This window comes from Hippoglossus hippoglossus, chromosome 5, assembly GCF_009819705.1.
Source record: "Hippoglossus hippoglossus isolate fHipHip1 chromosome 5, fHipHip1.pri, whole genome shotgun sequence".
Classification (NCBI taxonomy): Eukaryota; Metazoa; Chordata; class Actinopteri; order Pleuronectiformes; family Pleuronectidae; genus Hippoglossus; species Hippoglossus hippoglossus.
In genome coordinates this window covers 13,578,133-13,596,880 of record NC_047155.1, presented here as the reverse complement: position 1 = coordinate 13,596,880, position 18,748 = coordinate 13,578,133, and the positions used below count along the sequence as shown (strand labels likewise).

The 18,748-nt window shown below is 39.1% G+C and overlaps 1 protein-coding gene across 3 annotated transcripts in view; it reads left to right on the top strand.

Moving 5' to 3' along the window:
• Positions 1–18,748, top strand: part of LOC117761137 (voltage-dependent calcium channel subunit alpha-2/delta-2-like) — a 38,492-nt gene that overhangs the window by 7,433 nt on the left and 12,311 nt on the right. For all 3 annotated transcript variants that reach the window (XM_034584794.1, XM_034584792.1, XM_034584793.1), the window contains exons 2-16: positions 4,171–4,252; positions 10,766–10,882; positions 11,386–11,445; positions 14,308–14,352; positions 14,528–14,663; positions 14,740–14,871; positions 14,982–15,039; positions 15,125–15,175; positions 16,013–16,112; positions 16,253–16,414; positions 16,501–16,611; positions 16,717–16,795; positions 17,624–17,673; positions 17,857–17,946; positions 18,069–18,134. In XM_034584794.1, coding sequence (XP_034440685.1) covers positions 4,175–4,252; positions 10,766–10,882; positions 11,386–11,445; positions 14,308–14,352; positions 14,528–14,663; positions 14,740–14,871; positions 14,982–15,039; positions 15,125–15,175; positions 16,013–16,112; positions 16,253–16,414; positions 16,501–16,611; positions 16,717–16,795; positions 17,624–17,673; positions 17,857–17,946; positions 18,069–18,134 — 1,335 coding nt within the window. In that variant the 5' untranslated portion in view covers positions 4,171–4,174. The remainder of the gene's footprint in view (positions 1–4,170; positions 4,253–10,765; positions 10,883–11,385; positions 11,446–14,307; positions 14,353–14,527; positions 14,664–14,739; positions 14,872–14,981; positions 15,040–15,124; positions 15,176–16,012; positions 16,113–16,252; positions 16,415–16,500; positions 16,612–16,716; positions 16,796–17,623; positions 17,674–17,856; positions 17,947–18,068; positions 18,135–18,748) is intronic.

Genomic DNA, 18,748 nt, shown 5'->3' with positions numbered 1-18,748 from the left:
CATTAGTAACATAAATCACTAGTCACTAAATAAAGTACTTTATGTATATAAATCATTAATTGAATTTAAAAAAGCCCCAAAACCCCCGATCTAGGACATATATCTATCATGTAAAACACTCTGCAATGGTCGCACCACATTTGGTCGCACCACATGATATTTTTCTAGTTCAGTCAAAATTTACAGCCACAGAATTGGCCACCTAAAGAAAACAAACTAGGTCAGCACAAAAGGTCACTATGAAATTTATAATCAAAATATATATTTTTAGAAATAACTATATATAACTATAATAGTTTTTTTGAGGTCATACCACACGATATCCAAATGTGGCAACTACATACCAGCTGTGAAAAAGGTAATTTTTTTCCAAATTTGAGAGAGAGTTACAAACCTGTTGCTGCTTCCATGGGTCATTGGCAAAATGGTTTATGATGCAACTTCCTGTCTTTGAATGGATTTCAACATCAAAGTCCCAAATTGGTCCTTTCTTGGTGGTCGCACCACATGATATTTCATAAAATGGACATCATCGGACAAAGTTTGTTTGTATACTATGATGGAAATATAAATGCAAATGCTTTGCAATTTTGTACAGGATTACAAAAGACTTTGGAAATCATGCCAAATATGGCAGAAAATAAATTTGAATAGATTTTGAGTAATTTCAAAGAAGTTTTCACAACAGCAGTCATGGCCGGACGTTGCACCACATGATATTTTGACAGAAACATTTAAATAACTAATGGTTTTTGAAAATTTAAAGTGTGTACATATACGGGACAGGTACTACATATATATGGTATTTCTTTATGTATTTAAACCTTTTTTTAACAGAAGAAAATGCAGTCGGACAGAAAATATAGGTGTCACGTCAATGACCCATGCAACAATTCTTGAAATTCTTCCCACAGTTTTCATTTAAAACCTCTTTAAAGGAAAAATCCAAGGGATCACCACAATAAAGATTTTCTTCTGAGGACCCTGAATGGCCGCCCAAAACTTCGTGGCAATCCGTCCAGTAGCTGTTGAAATATTCTAGTGTGTACCAAGGACCATCACTCTCCCTAGCCATGCCACTTACTTAGTTTTAGGAGGATGTTGTGGAAACATGCATATGTAGATAGATAGATACATACATAGAGAGACATAACACACACACATTTATCCAAATGCATAAAGCTGTATATGTCTCCTCTATCTGCCTCTTATACTCCACCTAGCGCTCTGCTGCTCCACCTCTCGCTCTTGCTGCTGCAAGTAAATATGGGTCACATCATGTAGAGCTTCTCTCACTCTCGTCCCAGGAGTGTATGAGTAGAGCGGGTAACAGTGAGGAAGTAACCTGTGTTATTCAGCCACTGCATCGCACCGCAATGATACAGAGTTCTCAGATGTCCCACAGGGCTGGAGAGGCGAGCGGATGAAGCGCAGAGTTCACTTAAAGCCATCGCACTTACATGGCTAAAAGCATTATGTCTCCTGTAAACTGTTTTGAATGAAGACAATGGTAATAGACGAAGAGAAAGACATGGAGTCCATTGCATTTATCTTTTTGGTCGCCATATTGACAGCTGCTGCTCTTTTTCAGAGAATCCTTCACTGTTGCTGCTTCAAGCTGAAAATAATTTCACTTTTCCATAGCGCTGTGCCTGTTGAAGACACTTTGTCAAGCATCACATCCTGAACGAGCATTTAGAGTGATCGTCTTGAGGTGTTTATCTTAGTGGTTGTTTCTTTCCAGAAATCCAGAAATAAATGTCCTCTTGAAAAAAAGGAGTGTGACAAGTCTAGCACTGTACTAAAGGCTTTTTATTCATCATTAGATCTGAGAGTATTTAACTTCACATGCTTCAGCTCACAGTAGCAGCATCAACAGAGGAGAAGAAAGCTTGGCTCTTTCCAAAAAAGGTTTTGTCTTGTCTGTGGATGTGGACAGTTGAGTGGGGATTTGTGGCTTGTCCGATAAACAAGCCAGACAAGACTTTAATCTGTGATGTTGCCTCGTAACTCTGCCGGGAGCTGTTTGACTGATGATGGATCGACTCTCTCGGCACTTACAAGATCCTTGGCGATTTTCAGCGAATTAAGATTTATTTCCTCGCTCGCACTGATTTCGTTAAAAAGGTCAAATAGATGTTTCACCTCTAAAATGTCGTCTTTGAGTAATTCGGTCAGACTGAACTGCAGGATTGCATGTTCAGCCAATGAATGGAGGTTGATGCAGTGAAGGGATTCAGGTGAACAGGGGGAGTTATGAATCTTAAGTGATCCTCAGGGTGTCTTGAGGATAAGGTGAGCACACAAGGAGTCTGTACAATAAACACTGTGGTATTTATTATAATCTCTATTGATTGGTTTGCACCTTAAGCTCTTCTTCTCCTTTTGGCTTCAACATGGCGTTATCCAAATATGGGAGAAATGAGTTGTGATAATGCAGAATGCTGCTTGTGTTTAGGATTGTGTGCTGCTTTAATATTGCAGTTTGGGACATTTTGATTATTTTCTTGATACTGGCAAGAAAACAGTTGGCCTCCCAAGATAAGAGTTACTTCATGTTCTAAAAATAAAGAAATTGTTCAGGAAGTAAAGAGAAGGACGATGTGTTTCAGGAGCTACAACATTTATTCGCAGGTTGTAGATATATATACTTACAGCCCCTTCAATGTTATAGTGGCAAAGAATGCAGTAGCCCATAATTGGTGTGTGCTCTGGGAGGGCTTTCGCTGCAGGAACCACATCTGATGGTACAGTGTTGGTGGATGAGATTTATGTTGTTTGATTTGACTTCTCACAAAGAGATTAGCAGGAGCACTGATCCTATTGGAATCTCATTAGTTGAATATCCGCATGCAACACGACCACAGTGTTTGACGAAACCCACTCTGGGGATTTTCTCCAACTTTCTCTCTCTCTCTCTCATCTCAATTTGCACAACATAAACAAAATGAGTAGAATGAGAAGCAGGCAAGGATGGATAAAACTGAACGACGTCCAATCATCCATCTTGCGGTCCACAGTAGCTGGGTGAAGACTAGGCTACATTAGCATTTTTCTGTGCTCCACTGGAAAATAGAGAGATTGAAAGTTGAGTTTTATTCTAATTATCCAAGACGGTGTTAAATATCATGCAAATATTTCTCCCACAGCGACAAAAAATAACCTGACCTTGAATTGGGGTCATAAACAAGCCAGCCTCCCATTCGCGCCCCACGGAGCATGTGCACATTTAAAGCCAGCTCTCATTTAAAGCTCAGTTCTGCAGATGTGTGATGAGTCCACTAGGGTTTGGCCGTAATGTGGCTGTAATTAGAGGGTATGAAATCTTCAAAGCCAGTTGTGGGTGGATTAAATCGGGGGTCAAAGTCACACCTTTAGGTTCACAACTGAAAACACACCGAAACAGAAACAACCTTTAACCGGTAGCTCATTTTATGAAGAGTGGCTTAACAACGCAAGGTCGTCATATAAGCTCGGAGGATTATTCCTCCGGTTTCTATCAGACAGACTGTTGCTGCTTTTTTCTACATATATTTAACCATCTTTAACATTGTCAGCTTTAAGAGTTAATGCCTGGAGATGATTTAATTGTCTATACCTCTTCCTCTCCTGTTATCGCTCCTCTTACCATTCTCATCACAGGGGATGGTTTGTTTATTCTGGCTCGTTCATTGCTCTGTTGTGGAGGCCATTGGAGGAATTCCAATTGCACCAAGTGATCACGGCCGTCAAAGTAGATTTTAAAAGCTGTTTACACACGTAATTATGATATAGCAGAGTGGTTATTTTTCTTTGCTTTGGAGGTATTCTCTCGCAGAATTATGATGTCGAGTCAACAAAGCTGATTAGCTAGCTTATGATTAAAATTACAGGGCTTAATTTAGAGATGGATGCTACAGCTGTTTAAGCTTCTATTGTTTGTCTTTCTTGTCATTCAACAAAGAACTGGTGTAAACAGTGGTATTAAGTTCCATTTTTGTTGCATGAAACTGATTTTCAATGGTAAAAGCTATTTTGGGTAAAATATTGCTGCTTAGTTCTGTGAAATACACACCCACCCACACACCCACCCACGCGCGCGCGCGCGCGCGCACACACACACACACACACACACACACACGTATCTCTCCTCTGGTTGTGTGACAGTTGTGATGTGATGTTTATCCACAGGATAATGCACTGGGCCAGGCGGGTGGAGCAGGAGATTGACAGAGTCTTTCAACAAATCACCGGAGCTCAGCAGTTGAAAGGGGTGAGTGTGTCGCTCTCTCTTTTTTATAGGATACAGTTCCTACTCATGGTCGTGTTGCATAAACACAACTATCAAATATACCATTAAGATGTAGTAGATGTAAGGCGTAATGGCTTCATAGAACAAGACAATAGTTACAGTTGTTTTTCTCATGATTTTTTGGGACACCCTACAGAGCAATGAAGTGCCACGAACACAACACTTTTGTTTTCCCAGGTCAGACATAAACTCTCTATAATAGCTTCCATATTCAACAGTTTTCAGAACGTGTGCTTACATTTTTTTTAAATATCGTATAGCCACATTTTGCTGGTATTACTGTTTTCAGTAATGATCAATGCCCGATCACATGCCTGCAGCAGTTAGACTTATACTATTTGTATAGCCCATATTCACAAATCACAGTTTGTCTCATAGGAATTAACAAGGTGTTACATCCTCTGTCCTTAACCCTCAACAAGAGTAAGGAAAAACTACCCAAAAACACTATTAACAGGGGGAATAAATGCACAAACCTCAGAGAACTACATGTGAGGGATCCCTCTCCCAGGACGGACAGAAGTACATTAGATGCTGTGTAGATGAGCACATCAACAAAATATGTACAACATTGATTAGCAGAAACATAATGGAAATGGGTGTCAAAGTATTTGTACATAAGAAAATGTCTGATAGAGATGAAGGGAGCAGCAGTGACAAATAAAATGGAGGAGTTATTGCCAGAAATGGTAGAATATGTGAGTAGGCATATTGTATACCTTGTTGTAATCTTAGTCTATGATCAGCTGCCACCATGATCACAATCCACCATCACGATCCACCACCACTTAGAATATATAGTATTATGCTTCATTAAGTCGTTAGTTTCATAAGCTGATCACATAACGTCAGTTGTATGTGTTAATAGTGAAACAGGTCATTTGTCTCTGTTTTCATACACACGACAAAGCTCTCAATTAAATAAATGATTACATGTTCTCATCTGGTGCATTTTTACATTACGTTTTACATTATATATGCATTAAGGTAATATGATTACCGGAGCTCGGCAGTATCCTGATTTCTAAACTGTCATATATCCATTAATGATAAATCTGTTTTATCAAAGGGTAATGGATTCTATTTTAAACACGTTTTTGATTTATTACAGGATATTGTTTCTAGAAAGAGACTTTATTTTGAAGGATAAGGCTGCTGACATTCTACATTTTTTATAGTGTTGACAAACCTCATTAAAAAACTGAAAAGTTAGTGTCTTACTTCTTCAACACACCTCGGCTCTCATGAATTCAAATCACTTACTTTGTATTGGAGAAATCTTTTCCCAAACGCTGGACACATAAAAGTGAGAAAATATGTTTTCTGATGGCGGTCACCCTGTACGAGAAGATAAAGGAGTTTGAATATGATTCAGTTAGTTAAATCAGTAATATGTGTATTTGGCCTTGTGTGCAACCTGGTTTCTAAATGCTTGAGCTGTTGACTTGGGAAAAAGTTGTCAATTATCATTATGTCTTTATCTATTATGATGTCAATTGATGGAAAAGTGTTTGGAAATTATTTGGCTTTTTTGTTAACATATTAATAGTTTGAGATATTTTTCAACAAAAAATGTCAAACATTTGATCCTTCAGGTTTCTCTAATGTGAAGATTAAATAGTTGTCTATCGCTTTTATACACAACTTAATAGCTTTGAGTTTTTGTGTCTCGTCTGAAAAAACAAGCGATTTGAATTCCTCACCTTGAGCTATGGGAAACTATTGAGTAACTGGCAGATTGATAGATAATGAAAATAACAAGTTTGAAAAGATGAACCATGAAATTAGGTTTCCACCCAATGTGCTGAAAACAAGGGTTTTAGATTCATTCGGTGTAATGCATTTATAGAACAAGTTTCTAGTTATTATCACAGTAATCTGGTCCTTTGTTTGCATGTTCTCATTATTGGGAAGACATTTCTTACCCAAATCCATTAGAATATCACCATTTCTCTGTCCTATTCCATAAGTTATAAGGTTACTTTATATCCGCACTGTTAACAGGTGGATGGGAGGAAGGGGTTATCCCTGAAAAGGCAAATGCCCAAAAAATGGTCCGAAGATCATCTGCAGGGGGCAATCGTGCGCTGCGATGGGAAGATGTGTGGGGGCGTTCCCCCAGCAGAGAGCGGCGGCACGTGTCCTCTCTGTTTGTGTCACAGCAGAGCAGATGGTCAGTCCGCTGTCTGCAGTAATGCCTCGATGAGAGATTCGCTTGTTCATTCAATCCTCATTAATCCGCCCGTGCTCCTGAAACACTCTGGTTCGCTGGTTCTGTTAAGAGATTGTGCCCGGAACGATTGGTGCTGTCTTCTCTGGGCGAGGAAAGGCCTGTGATTTAAATTAAATGTCATCGTCTATTCCTCAACCAACAAAAAGCCATGATTTTACATTTGCGGATCATTTTGATGGACTCTGTACGACTGCTCAGTGATGGTTTTTTTCCTCTGGAGCAGAAAGATAATGGTGCAGCCGGACCATTCTCTGGAGCTGACACAACATCATCCCACCAAACATGAAAACTGATTTACTCATCACTCTGTCTTTAGAGCCTTGTTGTGTGTTAATTCTCACAATCTTCCACACTGTTACTAACTTTAGAAAACAAAGAGACTTTAGTGGAAGAAATAAGCGCCATGTTTCAAGTTGGAAGCTCAGGGGTGGTGAAGTTGAAGTCATGCGATCATAGTTTATTTATAGAATAACGTTTGCTTTTTACATCTGGGAGCCAGAGTCTGTGCAGTATGAATTAGATTTGGAGCTGCAGTGTCGAGGTTTCACTGATCAACCAATTGTGAGTCGGTGTCAATTAAATATTAAAACCAAACATACACCATCTTTGAAAAAATATTTTAAGTGTACAGACTTATTTAGGCTCATGTCCCATCTGCTTACGGCCAGCCACCAGGGGGCGATCGTGATATTTGGGGCAACTCTCATGTCGGCCCTCTTTATATTCAGCTGACAAAATAGTGTCAGGGTTTGTTTGTTTTGCTGCAACATTTGCGCATTGGGAGGCGATCACTTCACGAAAGGCCACAAAAAAAGGTTTGTCGACTTTGTAGATGCACTTTCCAAATGTCCATAAAACATGTGTTTGTGGGTTGCTTGGAGGAAGCTGTTGCTTTATGTACCCACAGTCTACATCCATGCTTTAAGCTAAATGCTAACATGCTAACACAACAAGGTTTTGCCATTTCTACCAAGTTATTATTGCCTAGCATGCTTAGTTCTTCACGTATTTGGCCATAAACCAAATAATTTGACAAATTTTGATGTGATGATTGTGCTAGCAGAAAATTTGAGTGTTCACAAAAGATATTACAATCCATTCTGTGAGGGACAGAGGGACCACAGTTTATGGCGAACCATCTGACAGTTGAGATAGGTCTGGACCAAAGTGGTGGACAGACAGATCAACAGCCACGCTGCATGGCTAGTAAAAATCCATCCATCCATCCATCCATTATGAGGACATTTTCTGGTTCTACTGGTTCTACTGCTACCATTCTCTGTTTTAAAGGCTACAGACTACAGTTTTGTCGATGTCATTTCCATCCTCACTGGAACATCTCGATCCTGAATATAACACAGGATGTAGCTCACAGACAGACATTTCACAGCAAACACCCTGTTCATTACTGCATGTTCCCATCTGTGCGGCGTGGGCTCGTAAAGCATCTGGTCAGTGCACAACTTGAGGGATGTCTGTAAGTTCAATTCGTGAAGTCCATTTATAGGTTGAGTGCTGTCACATGGTGTGCATGTAGCTTTGCCAAATTGATTCATCAAGGTCACTGTCTCCGCTCCTGTCTCGTCCTTATCTTCTCCCTGACATCTGTCATCATGGGGTTGAGAGTGTGATGCCTTTAAACCCACAAGATACCAAGCTGAGGCTGAGCGGCTGCAAGTATCAGCTCATATCCTACCCTGTGTATGTGAGGATGGTGAACCCTCTGAGCTCCGAGTCACCATGGTTTCTCTGTGGAGTAATAATGAAGATTTGTGGCTTTGTTTTTTTAGATTCTGGAGCACACGGGGTTAAAATGAATAATTTCTTGAAGATAAAACATGTTCTGATATGGAAAACATGCATGTGCTGCACTATTTGCTCTGGTTCCTTTGGAGCCAATAACAAACATTTCATCATGTGAACCTCTGCTGTGTTTGCAAAGATTTTAAATGTTGTCTCAATTGGATCTTAAAATGCGGACGGTTAAATATCAGACCACTGAGTGTGAGAAAACATCAGAGCTGCTTGATATATAGTGTTATAATAAAAATGGCATATATGAAATTATCATGATATTGTAAGTAAAAGAGGGAAACAGTCGCTATGATGTCTTTTTATTTAAATCAGTGCAATTTCTGTCTGTATTTTATGGTCCGACTGAATGATTCCTTAAGTCATTTTCTGTTTTAAATTTTCCTCAGAATCACTGCGAACATTTGGAAAAACAATAAAGTACATAAAGAGTTTTGAAAGGAAACTCTAAAACTTTACAATATGTCTGTGAGAAAGAAATATTGGAGGAGTTTTTCTCCAATCAGGTTTATCTGCTGTCGTTCGCAGATGTTGTCTGACGACCCATAAAGCTCTGCAGCGTAACAAATCATAAGGGAAACTTGGCGGTGATGTCGAGAGGCCATATTTCAGGTCCCCTGAAGTTCACTGTGATGTGTTGCCATGTGTGGTCTAATTTAAGTCCAGGCCCTCAGGAGAAAAAGCATTAACATCATCTGGGTGAATCGCGTTCTCTCAGTTTAGCAGCAAGTTTCAGACTCAAGTAAGAGTGTGTAGTCGGCCGTGGCTCAGGAGGTAGAGAGGGTCGTCCATGAGAAGGCCAGTGGTTTGATCCCCGGCTCCTCCACTCTGCATTCTGAAGTGTCCTTGGGCAAAATACTGAAGCTGAGTGTGAATGTGGTAGATAGAAACAGCGCTGCGGATAGAAGTGCTGCATGAATGGGTGAATGTGACTACTATAAAAAGCTTTGAATGGTCAGTAAGTCTGGATTATTACTATATAAATACAGTTAATTTACCATTTCCCCATTGTCCTGGAGTGTATCATATTTTTTTATTTACATATTCACAAAATGTTTGTCAAAAAAACTAAAAGTTGTCATCAGTTTTTTATTTTGATTAGATCATAAATGAAACCTCAATCTAAGGTGGAATCAGTTTCTCATATGATACAGTTTCAGACGCTGCTTTAGAAAACTTTATTAGCACATTTATCCGACCAGCTCAGCAGGATTTTCAAAGTGCTCCAAACCTCATTATTATCTGGTCATCTCACTACGACTTAATGTTGTTCTTCCAGATCACAGAAAACATGTTACCTCATTAAATGAGTGTGTTCATTTGACCTGATAATCAGTAAAACATGTCGCAGTCTGGGCGGCACGGTCAAAGAACAAGCGTTATAGATAATGGATGTATGGATGTAGCAGCCACAAATTAATGTGTCCTTGATTTGAAAATGCTGTTTCAGAGAAAATTCATGTTTTGATCTTGCAATGATATCTGAAACATTTTACCTGAGGAAATCAGACAGTTTTTGAATCATCCCTTGACACGTTTTTACCGAATGGCTTTTACTTCATTGTTTTTTGCTATTACTTCTTTTATCCTTTTCTTTTGCCAAAACTGTTTGAGTAATATTTTACCCACTGTCCTTGATATCCGATTTTGTGTAAGCTGTTTTTTAATTAAATGACATTGTATATTTTTTTTTAGGTCTTTGATGTTTCCTATTCGTGTTTTTATTCGTCCTTTTTGTGAAGCCCTTTGCAACGGCTGTTTTGAAAAGTGCTATATAATAGTTGTTGTTATTATTATTATTATTATTATATCTTCTTTTTGTTCAAAGTATTGAAGTAAATAACATTGTTAGGAGGCAGACTCTCTAAAAGAGCATCTGCAATGTGGTGTGAGACTGACTAACAAAGAAAACTCTGATTCCTCAGTGGAAACAAATACAACAGACTTGTGGAGAGATTACAGGACAGGGGCCATTTTTAGATTTGGGCTGAATACACAAACACAACAACTGACTGTTCCCCTGTGTCAGTGTTTAAATATGAGCAAAGGATTTGCTTTTGCAAATTCATGAGCTTTGAATTGTGAGACTGTTTCTTCTTTCAGGAATGCTCTGAGGTGTTGAGATTTAAGTTCTTGTTTCTTTTAATCAGTTTTTTAAAATGTTTGTTTCGTTAGTTTTACAAAATACGCTCTTGAAAATAAAGAGTAGTAGTTTCACATATGAAATAACACTACAGAGATACTGCACATAACAATCAGCTACATTAACGTAAATGGAGATTTGTGCCGAGTCAGCGTGGACAATAAAATCTAAAGGTACAAATCGTCAATAGAAAGACATTAGCTCAGCAGAAACAGACTTGACAGAGTGATTGTGCTGCTGTTATGGTCTCTGAGGTGTTTTTACATTGTCCATTAAACATTTACAGATATACAATGAAGAAAGACGACGATTCAGTCTGGTGAAGAATCAGCCACGGAAGATTGTGGAGAAGGTGGCCTCGGACATTGAGAAGCTCCTGGCTAAGAAGCGCAAAGCACTTGATGTAAGTTTATCTTATTTCTGAAAAAATATAATTAAACACCTAATTGATGCCACTGACTGTGCTTCTCTGTGAGTATTTCATCTTATAGTTCATAATAATATTTTCAACTGTTAACTGCGCAGTATTAAATGTAATGTTTAAAGTTAGATATTAATATATCTATTGTGCATTATTAATAATATAAAATTGCATTCATAATTTAAAAAAAAATCTAATATATGAGCTGCTCTGACAACTCCACTCCATTCCCAGCCCCCAATCATTACACTATAGAATCTAAATCTAAAATATATATATATTTTAAAATAATACATATGATATATATCTAAATAATGATAAAAAAACAATCTAAAAGGTTTGTATGACATCTTTTCTTTTATTGTCAGAACAGAAAAAGAACAAACACGCGGCTCTATCCGAGGAACCATTAGTGTTCTTCTGTACAGAGACAAGTCGTATCAATAAACTTCCTCCTCTAATGTTTGTCTGTCTCCGACATTTAGAGGTTGGCCAGGGAAGCAGAGCGACTCCAGCGAGAGCATCCCTGGCAGGATGGAATCAAGGTAAAACTCGTCATCACTTTATTTAAATGTTAACTGTGCTGAGGGCCACTGAGATACAGAGCAGTCAGATCCTTATCCTTGAATTCGGATCTGATAACCATCACTGAGTCCAGACAATTAAGGGCTTTTTGTTGCAGCGTTTTTCTGTCAGTTCGGTTTATTTGTTGTGTCTGTGGCACTATTTTGAGGATTTATTGTGAAGAGGTTTCCTTAAAATTCCCTTTCATGTTCATCATAATATTTCAATTTACAGTCAATGATGCATATACTGTGGATATACAACAGTATCCTGGGTTTGTACTAATATTCAAAAAACAATTTGAGCGGGCACAATCATTTTTATTTATTATTTTAGATGTATTTCTTTACCAAATTGCATCTTGATTAAAGATTTAGGTTATATTATTTATTGTTTTGTCAGTCAAAACAATAAAGCTGAACACATTTCCTCCCATAATGGAAATTATTCGGCGGTCACATTTAACCGCTGATGTAAACTCATACCAGATGGGCTTCTCGAGCGCCGTGACTCTAAATGGGACGACCTAAGAACGAGGGAACATTTACACCAGTGAGCTGAGTGGATCCCTCAGCACTCAGCTGCTGAAACAGATGACTGAGTGCACTCAGCTGTGTGCGGCTCTGTTTGAGTCCTACACACTGTGGCGTTCCACTTTTCCACTCGGTCTGCTTCATTTGCCCGACAAAATGAGACGGGGTTAACCTCATCCTCTCACACGGCCTCTCACGTCCGTCTCTGAGGCACAGAATCCTCCTGTTGTTTTGAAAGACGCCACTGGTGGTTTTACGTGTTTCGTCCCTTTCATTAAAACTGTGTGAACCTCACGACACTGTCGACCAAAGACTGAAGCTTTTAGGCTGATTTCCTGCCTTCCAGTAATCTGCTGTTTTCCATTATTTCTCTATGATATGGTTATTAATCTAAAGGTTTGGGGGAATTTGTCTCTTTTAGGTAATGGTCCTCATTTATGTGGCTCTTTTCTAGTCTTAACAACCACTCAATGCACTGATGTTGTGCTTTTCAATCTGACCAAACAGCCGTCAGGAGCAATTTAGGGTTAGTGTCTTGCCCAAAGACACTTTAGGATGTGGACTGGAGGAGCCGGGGATCAAACCAACGACCTCCATGACCTGCTCTACCTCCTGAGACTAACATTACGAGATGAATTTTTTGTTTTAACATTTTAAAGGATCTTGATGGAAAAAATCAGGCATATTTCGATATCTATGACGTTTTGTAGCAGTTTGATTAAACGTTTGGACTCTAGTTCACTACACAATATTTTAGTATTTTAGATTTAAAGTCCACTTACCAGCCTTTCAAAATACAGTATTACAATGTAAAAAACATTGACAAAACAATCTCACCACAGAGTCTATTCAGTAGCTGTTCTGCAGCTTAAGTTTTCCAGTTGTCATGGTTACCTCAATGATTTTTCTGTCCATGTTGCCTTAGAGGTTGAGTTGGAAGAACTGAGGGTAAAATGGAAAATAACATCTACGATTCTATGAAAACTGCAGCAAAATCCATCGTCTGAGGACGATTGTGTGATACGATAAAAGGTTGATTGATTGATTTGTCTCCAAGGCCAAGAATGACTCCATCCTAACCTTCCTTACAGAAAATAAACAATTAATCTCATCATATTAAGCAGGTGAAAGATTTAGGGGATGCACAACTCACAGGCTCAGATCTAAAGCAGCAGAGCCCTTAGGAGAAGTGGACATGAAGGAGGAAATATGTGTCTTCCTCAGACTGACTCATGCAGAGCACAAGCTGATAATGTCTGGAAGTTACAGAGCTGCTCTCCGCTGCCAACAGGAGAGCTGCGTCAGTAACAGCGAACAGCAGATGGACGTAAACTTGTGTGTAGTTGAAATGTAAAATTGGCTAAGGCTCTAATTGGAGATTAGATTTGTTAATCAGACAATAAAAAACGTATCCATCTTCAAATCGATGTCACGCTTATTTTCAATCTCAATTCTAGCAGTCGGCCATGCTCTGCCCAGACCTTCCAACCTGTCCACGGATTCATAACGTGACAGAACTGGCGAGAGAACAAGAGCAAACATTTGTGCTGCTCCTCTGTTTTGCATCATGAAGTTTTTATGTCCTGCAGCCGGAGATTACTGTCTGTGATCAACTGTCTGTGTCATAGTATAAAGCTCATACCTACACCACATGTATAGAGCTGATGCTCTGTTTAGATTTTGCAGCCCCTTTTAATATTGAGCACGTCGAGGTGGTGAGGCAGATTTCCCAGGAGTTTTGCTGGAACTCTTCAGGTTCACAGTGATAACAGATGTGAAGTAGCCTATACAATAACAAACATGTTGGTGTAAAAGATATTTGCATATTCATTAGCTGCTTCACCCAATTAGAATAAAAACAATTTAAATAATACAATAAACACAATAACGCTGGCTGCTCACACCACCGGTAACTGATGGTATGATTCGACCTTAGTGTGTCTGGCTGCATACATTTGTATAAATAAGCAATAAAAGTTATTACTATTCTTGATGACAAAACAATGTTTCATTACATATCTTGTAGTTTTAGGTCATGATGCGTGGGCATGGTTACATTCCACATGCATTTTTATTTTGTAATCATTTTATATACTGTAGACTAAACTCATCTGTACAGCCACTCTATTGAAATGGAGGAATAGGCTGTAGAGTTTGTTATCACTATTTCCCTTAAACCAATATAAAGTCAGGAAGGTTAGGGACGTGATTTAACTTGAGTATAAGTTGACTAATGGTTTGTTAGTTTCACTGCAACAACACTTCAACACGTAGAGGTGATGATCTGTCCTCATATCCGTTTTCCTCTAGGAGCTGGATATGGCTTACTACGATTCCAAGGCTGAGCTGGATTACGTGAGTAACAGACAAATAACCAGACTTGTCTACTTTTGAATTTTTTACTGAGGTTTCTCAACGGACGAAATATAAAAAAAAATGTATTATATATTAAAAGTGATTGAAATGTATTTTTAAAAGACAAAAGGCAATATAAGGTGATGGGATACACGTGTTTTTCTTGTTGTCATAGTATTCGATGGATGGAGAAGGAGAGGTGGAAAACCCCTCCCACATCAAGCTGGAGTTTGTCTATGATCCCAACTTCAAAAACAATGTCAACTATTCCTACACGGCTGTTCAGATCCCCACGGATATTTATAAAGGAGGCAAGTGGATCGATTTATGTATTTTTCTTTTCCAATGCAGCTTCTAATAATATCAGACTCACTCTTCTCCCATCAGCTCCAGTCATTCTGAATGAGTTGAACTGGACGCAGGCGCTGGAGAAAGTCTTCATGGAGAACAGTCGGGAGGATCCGTCATTGCTGTGGCAGGCGTTTGGGAGCGCGACGGGAGTCACACGCTACTATCCAGGTATGTTTGGAATGTGAAGTGGGAATTTTGAGTCGCATTTTAAACGGATTGAGCCAGAAACAAAGTTATGTGAACAGCGTGAGGGAAACATTTTCTTTTCACTTTTACAGCAACACCTTGGAAAGCCCCTGATAAGATCGACCTGTACGATGTCAGGAGGAGGCCCTGGTACAGTCGGCTGTTTTTCATATTGGTCTTTTACATGTGGATTAGATTTAGAGGTTTGACATTTTGCAAACTCTCTTCATTACAGGTACATCCAGGGAGCCTCATCCCCAAAAGATATGGTCATTCTTGTTGATGTGTAAGTAATTAAAAATGTTTCAGAAAGTCAGGTTGTTGTATTCGCTTGGGTTTAGTAATTAGCTTGGGTTTGAGAATAACATTGATATACTGTCTAAAGTAGAGTAGATGGGGGAAGTTTTCATTGCTGTTTAAGTCCCTATGAACCAAAAACATGCAAAACTTTCTCTTTGGTTGCAGTTTTAAATAATGAACTGCTGTTGAATCTATTGTCGTGGGTAAACACTGCACCTGACACTGACGATGCACAAAAATGAGCTGAAAGCAGCTCGTACTGCTCATCATGTGCAAACAGCCTTTAAAGTTTAAGTTAAAGAGGATTTAAACATAAAGGTCATGTGTGTAAGATTTAGGTGTTAGGGACCTATTGGCAGAAATATAAAAGATCAGAATATAAAATAATCCAAGTGATGTTTTTACTAGTGTGTCTCATCTAAATTGTACATATTGCTTTTAGTTACCTTAGAATGGACTCTTTATGTTTAAATACTTTATATTTACTTCAGGAGTGGGTCCTCTCTACGAGGCTGCCATGTTTATTTTACAGTAATCACAAATGGTAATTTTTACAATCCACTTTTTGTATGGATGTAACATAGGAGAAAGGTTAATTAGGTGCTGGTCAGTGGATTTTCTTTCAGGTGCATAGAGTCAGTGTAGCCATTCCCCCAATTTCCTTATACTCATGCTAAGCAAGCCATTGGCTCACTGTAACCACATATTAACAACCATGTGAGCTGTATAATTTTTCCAGACCTATGAATATGAAATATCATCTCTTTGCTTATGCCTGAATGAATCCCTTTGTATGATGGATGATACCTATGTGTTTTCTCAGGAGCGGCAGTGTCAGTGGACTCACGCTCAAACTGATCAAAGCGTCAGTGATGGAAATGCTGGACACTTTGTCTGATGATGACTATGTCAACGTAGCCAGGGTTTGTGTCTGCTAAACCAAATCTATGTCCTTCTACATCTCTGTCTCTAAATCTAAAATCTCAATCTTAGATTATTTCCTTTACTTTTCAGTCTTTCTATATTTGAACCTCTTCTTTGTCTTCTCCTGTCTGTGTCTCAGTTCAACGAGAAGGCCGAGGCTGTGGTTCCTTGTTTCAAACATCTAGTCCAGGCTAACGTGCGCAACAAAAAGATCTTCAAGGACGCGGTGCAGCAGATGCAGGCAAAAGGCACCACTGACTACAAGTCTGGATTTCATTTTGCCTTCAACCAGCTGTTAAACGTAAGGGAGGTATTGATTTAGATTATGCCAATACCGACATCTGCACACACTTCTTTACTGTATTCTACAAATGTCTTTTTTTACAGAAGACAAATGTCCCCAGGGCTAACTGCAATAAAATAATCATGCTGTTTACTGATGGAGGAGAAGACAGAGCTCAGGACGTCTTCATGCAATACAACTGGCCCAACAAAACAGTTGGTTTCCTCTGATAATTCCATCATTCACTCACATACAGAATTTGAACAGGAACCGTTGTTTTTTCTTAATCTTAATGTGTTTCTTCATTTGTTGTCCCTCAGGTTCGAGTATTCACCTTTTCTGTGGGTCAGCACAACTATGATGTCACTCCCTTACAATGGATTGCATGTACCAATAAAGGTGAGGTACTTCTACTGAGGGTTTTCTTCTCTCCTCGTTTGCCAACCAGTTGTTATGCATTCAGGTTGATGTGTATCTCACTGGTTGTGTATTTACTTAAGATCACTCATACTTTATTTCCTAATAATAATGTAGACAGCTAATATTTTCTCATTCAAATTTCAATAACTTAAATTGAGAAGATCTGTCGCCTCACAGCCATAAGGTTCCTGGTTCAGATTCCGGTTGAGCCGAGGTCTTTCTGTGTGTAGTTTGCATGTTCTCTCCGTGTCTGGGTGGGTTTTCTCCAACTCCCCCCACAGTCCAGAGACATGCAGATTGGAGTTAAGTTAACCTTAGACTCTAAATTGACTTTAGGTCTTAGAGTGTGAATGTCTGTATGTTGGCCCTGCGACATGCTGGCAACCTGTCCAGGGTGTACTCTGCCTCTCGCCCAATGTCAGTTTGGATAAGCGGTATGGATAATGGATGTATGGATAATTAGTTGAGCCTTCCCCATCCCTCCTGGTAACTACTAAAGAGTTTTACTGGTGTAGATCTGATTTTGCAACTCTCATAGACATCGTTTCTATGAAGCAGACCCTGGTGAGTGATCAGCAGATCAAATGCAGGGACCTCAGTTTTAAAGCTCAGTGGTTTTCTTCTCTCAGCTTCCTATCTTTGGGATTTAAGAGGCTGAGTCACCAGTTTTGTAACATCTAGTAAAATCTGGAATATTTATGAACACCACTCCTGTGTTTTTTCCCAGTAGCATCACTCACACATGCTCTTGCTCTCTCTCTCTCTTTCTCTCTCTGTGCTTGTCTTTTTTTCTCTGCTGCTTGCCAGGCTACTATTTTGAGATCCGTTCCATCTGTGCTATAAGGATTAACACCCAGGTGGGTTTGTCTAGTGCCTCCGACACAGCTGATGCCCGTTCATTGGTTATGGTTCTCCTTGTGGCGCTTTGCAGAAACATCTACTTCCATTTATTTGCACATCCATTCTCCCCAGTGTTCTGATGTTGTTGGTTGTTTTGAAGCTGAAGCGGCTCACGTATATCTGTTTTGTTTTTTTGACAGGAGTACCTGGACGTGCTGGGACGCCCCATGGTTCTGGCAGGCAGCGAAGCCAAGCAGGTCCAGTGGACCAATGTGTATCAGGATGCATTGGTGAGAGCTTATGAAACCGTTACTTGTGTTCCATCAAATTTAGTAAAAGCATTAAAAATACTGTATAGACAGTGGGAAGCTTATGGTTTTTATGATTTGGATTTTGTCTTTGGAATCTGCAGGGTCTTGGCATGGTAGTGACCGGGACTTTGCCTGTATTTAATCTCACCATGGATGGAAACTCACAGGTAACAAAATCAGGTCAAATGTTTTAAAACAACATATTACAGATTACAGTCACTGTTGAATTACATCACAGAATCTAATGACAACCATTAAAGGAATATTTCAATATTTTCCCAAATCTAATGAAAAGATTGATCATATATGTACAGAAAATATTAAGAACAGTCATTTATTTTAATTTGGCATTTACACAGGGTCCAAAGGTAATGCAATCCAAATACCAGTTTCTCTAAACCTCATTTTATAATTTATATCTTAAAAACAAAAATCATGAATACAGTTTGAACATCATGGGGATTATTTGCTGGACTGTTATCAAAGCTAAACTAAGCTCAAAGGCACATTTGCGTTTGTTAAGGGGGCTCACTGAAGCCCCTATTGGCCATAGCCAAAAATGTACGTTGAAATATTATTTATATAATCTTACCAGTGTTTCCCAGTAATACTTTAATTACTCGTTGCTTCATAGTAGAACTGTGTGCAGCACTGCCTCGCTCTCCCGCTCCCTCTTCCCTATCTCCGTCTCATTCCCCACCTCCTTCTCTCTCCATCAGAAATCCTGCCACATCAGTGTACTGTCAAAACCTCCATAAAGTTTTTACCATCCTCGCAGGTA